Source organism: Berghia stephanieae, chromosome 1, assembly GCF_034508935.2.
Source record: "Berghia stephanieae isolate SIO BIC M18660-M18661 chromosome 1, UCSD_Bste_1.3, whole genome shotgun sequence".
NCBI lineage: Eukaryota > Metazoa > Mollusca > Gastropoda > Nudibranchia > Aeolidiidae > Berghia > Berghia stephanieae.
The window spans coordinates 113,444,134-113,451,461 of NC_088360.1; the positions used below are offsets into that span (position 1 = coordinate 113,444,134).

The following is a 7,328-nucleotide window of genomic DNA, read 5'->3' on the forward strand; positions in this document are numbered from 1 at the left end:
ATTTAATAAAGTATGTGTTCAAAACGCTTTACAAACTGTCCCAAGCCAATAGCAATACTTAACATTTTTAACGAGCTATTATAGTTTTGTACCCAACAGAGACAACATTGTCATCAACCAGAGTCTTAATTTTACACCAGAGTTTGGTGAGAAATTGTGAGTAAAGGGCCTTCTCCGAGTACTTAACTTAGTGCCTCTCACAATAGGACTCGAATCAGGGCTCTGCAGGTCAGAAGCCCTGTCGTATTACAAGATCCTACCTAACTATGCACAACATAATATTGTCAAGGGCACAGAGCATGCTAAAAAATAGTAGATGTGTGCTTTATAAGTGTGATATCGAGTTATAAGTAGATGAAGACCAAGATACTAATAAGAATTACTTGTGTCATTCATTTGATTGCCTTACTTTATTGAGATTGATTGTAGGTGAAAAGTGAAACATTTAATGCCTATTATTTTCAATTAATATACGCCACTCGTCGAGTCAATGGTGAATAATAAATTGATTAGTAATTGTTCGTTAGTTTTTTATCGCGGTTCAATTAGGAAATATTCGAATGTGGCAATTTTTGAAAGTTCAATTCGGTCAATAAATAAATGTCCTTTGGTGCTAAATATACCATAACAGTCAAAGAGATTATTAAATCTTAGCATGATACAAGACAATCGCAAAATACTTTCTGTCCCATTTGACAGACTACGAAATCATTAACATATTATGTGCACCCCCGTATCAAAGGCGGCTTATATATTAAAAACATAAACCATGAAATAACAGTGCTCAACTTTTTGAAAATAGGACTATTTAAAAATATTTCAAGTATAATTGTGATCAACTTCTAAAATATTGTTTCGAGCATTCGTTCTGATCAGAATATTAAATTTATTTATTTATTTATTTAAATTAATTAATTAATGTTTTATTGTTTTTTATTAATTTATTTTTTACAATCTTAAATTACATTCAAATGCATGTATTATTTCCCCTACATCTTCCCAGAGAAAAGATGACACAGATCATGTTTGAAACTTTCAATTGTCCCGCCATGTATGTCAGTATCCAGGCCGTACTCTCCCTCTACGCCTCTGGTCGTACCACCGGTATCGTCCTCGACTCTGGAGATGGTGTCTCCCACACTGTACCCATCTACGAAGGTTATGCCCTCCCCCACGCCATTATGAGGATGGACTTGGCTGGTCGAGATCTCACCGACTACCTCATGAAAATCCTCACAGAAAGAGGCTACAGCTTCTCCACCACTGCCGAAAGAGAAATCGTTCGTGACATCAAGGAAAAGCTGTGCTACGTCGCTTTGGATTTTGACCAAGAAATGCAGACAGCTGCTCAATCTTCAACTCTTGAAAAGAGCTACGAACTTCCTGACGGTCAAGTCATCACCATTGGAAACGAACGTTTCAGATGCCCCGAGGCCTTGTTCCAGCCCAACTTCTTGGGAATGGAAACAGTAGGAGTCCACGAGACCACATACAACTCCATCATGAAATGTGACGTCGACATCCGTAAAGATTTATATGCCAACACTGTCTTGTCAGGAGGAACTACCATGTACCCTGGTATTGCTGACCGCATGCAGAAAGAGATCACCGCCCTTGCCCCACCCACAATGAAAATCAAGGTGATCGCTCCCCCTGAACGTAAATACTCTGTATGGATTGGAGGATCCATCCTAGCCTCTCTGTCTACCTTCCAACAGATGTGGATCTCAAAACAAGAGTACGACGAATCTGGCCCATCAATTGTCCACAGAAAATGCTTCTAAATCATAACATTTTGATTCCAATTTTTATACAATTTATTTGTTGCTATAAAAGAAGAACAAGATTTAATTTTTTTGCGCTTTAAAAAAGAAAGATTCACAATTTTAGCTTTAACGATTTGCAGAACTGATTCTGACATGAGTACAAAATAGTTTGATATTCTGAAATGATCATCTTTGCTTACCTGAAATAGGATTGTAAAATGTGATGCTGTGTTGTGATGCATACGTTTTAATAATTTTTGGCACGTTACAAGCTTTAATAAAACTGATGATCCTTTTGGATGTGTTCAAATAAAGAAGATGAATAAAATACAATCTTACATATTTGTCTTTTTTGTCGTCTCTAAGTGCGTATTTATGTGAGTGTGTGAGTGCAAATGTGTGTGTAGGTGTGTGTGTATGTGTCTGTGTGAGAGAGAGAGTTGAATCCTTGAAAACTATTGTTTACTTACATTCTCTCATCGTACTGAGGTGTAAACTGAGTACCTTGCAGCATTGTCTATCTCGGAAAACAGTGTAGTATCCCCGAACAACATTTTTTTCCTTGTTAAATTTTTTAAAGGAAGAAAGTGACTCACATTTTCACAGTGTTCCGGTGTAAAATGAGTGCCAAGCCAGTAAAAGCGCTATCTCTGTCGAACCCCCTCCCCCCCCCCCCCCCAATAAAATAAAATAAATTATAAGAGCACCAATTGTCTCCAAAGCTCAAATCTGGGCCTTCAATGAATTTTCTGGTCAAAATTTTAAATGTGTCGTCTGATGTACATTCCCGTTGGCATCTTTTGCACCAAGCAATGAAGGTAAAGTGCGTTAGCATGAAAACCACAAAACACCACCACAGACATCCTCACCGTAACTTTGCGACCGAATATGCGTCACTCCAACTTCATGATGACGATGGAAAATTAAGGAGGAACCACCAACTACATTATTTTTGATAAGTGTATGGAGATTGGCATGTTTCTCTTAAAAAGCGTGAAAAAGATGTCCGATGGCAAGATTTTAAAAAGAAACCGCATGGTTAGCCCCGGCACGCTTATCCCATCTTTTAACATATCGATCCCTCTCTCCCGATAGAAGTTTAACATTTTCTGTATTGCTTCAACAAATGGTTGGACATCTCTGTTGTTATACCATATCAAATAATCTTCCAATTTCGTCATGTCATGCGTCCTCCAAACAGCAAGGCATTCTTGGTAGTCATCGGTACTTATATTTGTGTTTTTCAAATTGCTGAAAAAATATTTATGTGGAGGAAGTTCTGGGCTCTCCAATTTTAGAAGCGTGTCCATCCATTCATAAGGAAAGAAATCCTTGGTTGAGAACATTTATATGCTTTCAAAAATTATCGTAAGACACACCAGCAGCAATGTAGCTGCAAATATCAACAAAGGAAAGACGATCGGTGTTTATATAGGCATGAAATTATTACTTTTCTTGACTGTCATCTTAATTCCATCTTCAGCGTCTTGAATTAGGCAATCAATTAGAAAAGGTGTAATAAGGTTAATATCGTATCTTCAGGAATTGAAATCAACAACAGGAAGTTCTTTCATCCACGATAAAAGTCTAGACTTTTTTCGCTCAAGAGGCAGTGTATTTTTCTTATTTTTTCTCATGTTGGGGTTCTTGTGTTTTTTGTTGTTTTATTTTTAAGTCAATTTCTTCAAACACAGAAGTATAGGTCCCAGTTAGACAGTCAAAGGCAGATTTTGATATGGATTTTAAAGTCAACAACATGTCCATTACAATTTCCTTAGGGTTACCTTTGGTTACCAGACAGATAGGTTCTGTAAAGTCCAAAACATTACTACAAAATGATACTGACTGTGGAATATGTTTGGCGATCCAAGTCTGGCTTTTGGTGTTACTTGGAAGATGAGATCTATCAAAGTACGCTTCGTAGTCAAAAGTTGCTACAAATGGATAATATCGTAATGAATTTTCAACAAATATTCATTCATCTTCTAATTCTTCAAAAACAGTTTGTTCCAGTTGGAAAGCTCCTCCGACATACTTCATTCGTGTTTGTCCATTGCAAGTGGCTTCATGACGTTCGACATTCCATCGGGATTTCCAAAGTTTGCCACATTTTCTATATGAGTAAGATCTACTGAATACTGATATAACTAAAATGATTTTGATAAAGATTTACATTCATACATTTTTCATATTTGCAGAGAGATCTGCTTGCAACAACAGATGTAATATTTCCATTATCTCGAGTCTCTTCATCCTCGTCAGCGTCTTCTGAGATATTTTTAACGTATAAACAAAAATGTTGATTTTAAAGGAATCTTCAATTTGGAATAATTCTTGAAGAGTGACTCCAGGGAACTTGTTTTTGTCAGCGTGTCGTCCAGCATATTGGTCATTGGTAAAATAAGGTTTCTGTCGCTTTACATACGTTTTTTTACGTCTCCTCCAAAAGCTAAGGCCAGACAACGAAATATACATAAATTATCCGTATACGGATTGCCATACTTTATGTCAGATTGAAGGGAGAACAATCCTTTGTTGTTAATGACAAAAGTTAGAAGATTTATTGAAGCCCCTGTAGTCGTAGATGGTTCACTTCGCGTCCTGGTGCTCTCTCTCTCTCTCTCTCTCTCTCTCTCTCTCTCTCTCTCTCTCTCTCTCTCTCTCTTGCCTCTATCTCCCCTCTATCCGTATTTCTTTCCCCTCTATTTCCTCTCATCTCTAACCTCCTCAATTTCTCTCTTTCTCTCTCTCCCTCCCTCTTCCTCTCTCTCTCTCTCTATCTCTCTCTCTCTCTCTCTCTCTTGCCTCTACCTCCCCTCTATCCGTATTTCTTTCCCCTCTATTTCCTCTCATCTCTAACCTCCTCATTTTCTCTCTTTCTCTCTCTCCCTCCCTCTTCCTCTCTCTCTGTATCTCTCTCTCTCTCTCTCTCTCTCTCTCTCTCTCTTGCCTCTATCTCCCCTCTATCCGTATTTCTTTCCCCTCTATTTCCTCTCATCTCTAACCTCCTCAATTTCTCTCTTTCTCTCTCTCCCTCCCTCTTCCTCTCTCTCTCTGTATCTTTCTCTCTCTCTCTCTCTCTCTCTCTCTCTCTCTCTCTCAACTAGACGAATGGTACCGACCAAATTCCGTGTTCGACTCACAACAACGCCGTTTTTAGTTCTTTTTTTTTCTTTTTTATACATTTCTGCACTTTTCTACAATCGTCATTTAATTTGTATATGACAATCTTGATTTATTGATATTTTTCTCTTTGTTTATCGAAGCAAAACAGGCAAATCGCTGGCATATTTCTTTTTGTTAAACGAAGTAACAAAGTCAAGCTGCCCTACTGAAGCTTAGGGCGGACCAAAAGAGTCTAGACATTGAAAATTTGTTTCTATCCGTCATCCTTCTTGGGAAGAAAATGTGAAATATGGATTTTAAGATCTTCTGAAGATAATGTTAATTGGGGTTTGCATTCAGAAATTGAATAAAGTTGAGTTGAATGAAAGGCACAAGCAATAACATTGTAGCCTTCTGTATTTGGTGCTACTGTTCTCTCTCTCTCTCTCTCTCTCTCTCTCTCTCTCTCTCACACACTCTCTCTCTCTCTTTATCTATCTATCTATCTCTTTCTCTCTCTCTCTATCGCTCTCTGTCTCTCGCTGTGGCCTCTCTCTCTCTCTCTCTCTCTCTCTCTCTCTCTCTCTCTCTCTCCCTCTTTCTCTTTTCGTCTCCCTCACTTCCCCTTTCTTTCCTTCAATCCCCGTGGGTAAACTAGAGTGTCTCATTAAAGAAGGTGTAGGGCGAAAGCCAACATTTCATAGCCTTCTCGTCTAAATCAGATGGAAGCCTTAACACTTAAAAATAAGGCTTTTTACTGCGCGTTGAAGTGTTTACAGCGATATAATTATCTTATCATAATTATCTTGGTTCCATACGTATTGCTTCTCTTTATTTTTTTTTTCATTTTATTTATCATCTAGGACTTTAATCAACAATCCTTTTGAATCATTTCCCCCCCTTTTAATTCCTATTCTCATTCCTCGTGCCCAGCATATAATCACACATCATTTATTTTACTTCGTTTGAAATGTAATAATATTTCTGAAGGATTTATCTCCTCATCCATTATCAAACAACACGGAAATCATTATTTTATTTAGCGATTTGGATTTAATATTCTACACGCATCTCCGATTACCACTACAACTCTGTCATACCCTGAAAATACACGCTTTTATAATTTTGGCCAGAAAATTCCTCCTTCAAATACTTATCTATTAAAAGGATTCCCCCCCCCCACCCCCAATCGTCTAAAACGCTCAACTCTGAGCCTTCAATGAGTTTTCTGGTCAAAATTTTTAATGTGTTTTTAAAAAATTCGGCAGATCTGATCTTTGTATGAATTTCCCAATATCCGAGATGTCCATGCTGCTGTCCAAAGGAAAAGTGACGTACCAACACTTTTTACGAAACAGAAGAATCAGCTTGTTCACATAATGTTGCATAGCAGGTTGAAGTGGGTTCAACTAATGGCAAAACACGATATCTTCTGCAGACATGCCTCCGTTTTTGTTAAAATATGGTGGATATAGGTATAAATAGTTCATTTTGTACAAAACCTTGAAAATAAGAGTTTAGTCAGAAACGTTGTTCTGGCGTGGGAAGGCATTTTCCCAGTGACATGTTTCCTGATTTGCATGTTGTGTTTATGATTTTATGATAATATTGTGATTTAAGGGGGAACTCGATTTCCTCGAAACAAACACTGCTAGCGTTTACATCCTGTTCGATTGATATCTCCCTTTGTATAAAATCTAGTATTTCTGCTTGATTCACTGGTTCGGTGTGTATTGATTTTAAGCATTAGATCTAAGACTTTAATGCCACACAAATTGCAGTGCGAAGTACACTTTTCATCGTTGTGTTATCTTGATTTTAAAGGATAACTAAAGCAATAATTCTAATACTGTTGAGCTTATAGAATCATTGAAAAAAAACCAAATGAAAAGGGTTCCACGGGCTATCATCATTATGGTACTCCGTTTATATTTTATGTTCACCAAGTCATTGTGACTGGTCGTTTAGTTGGTCCATTCAGTAACGCTCCAGGCAAGATAAATAATAAAATGTATACTAATTATTACATTGGTTTCTGTGAAAGTGCCTGTCGCTTGAATACCCATTCCGATAACTCCTTAATTTTCTTATGAAACAGAATTTTGTCTATAGATAGTATGCGCTTGGCTAAGAAGCTCACAATATTGCCATCCGGAAGTATATCGGACCAACACACACAACTATGTGTAACCTTGAACATTTATAGTTTGGTTAATACAGTTTAGTGAGAATTACCCATAAACGTGAATGGCGAAAAAAAAAAACAATAACAAAGACCTCATCTTCGTTCTATCCATATAATTCTTCACTTTGAGTGTTCGGTCTCTTGATTTTGGCCAGAAAAACCATTCTTCAAATATTGATCGATTAAAATGACCCTCCTGTTTCTAAAACCTTTGAATCCTGAGACATCTTTAACTCTCGGGTTTGAGATGTTTAAAATAAAAAAGACAATGG

The 7,328-nt window shown here is 37.3% G+C and overlaps 1 protein-coding gene across 1 annotated transcript in view; it reads left to right on the forward strand.

The window, feature by feature from the left end:
- LOC144962773 (actin-3-like) overlaps window positions 1-2,106 on the forward strand; it is a 7,394-nt gene extending 5,288 nt beyond the window's left edge. Inside the window, exon 3 of the mRNA XM_078896013.1 lies at window positions 1,004-2,106. Coding sequence (XP_078752139.1) covers window positions 1,004-1,784 — 781 coding nt within the window. The 3' untranslated portion in view covers window positions 1,785-2,106. The remainder of the gene's footprint in view (window positions 1-1,003) is intronic.
- Window positions 2,107-7,328: the final 5,222 nt, after the last annotated feature.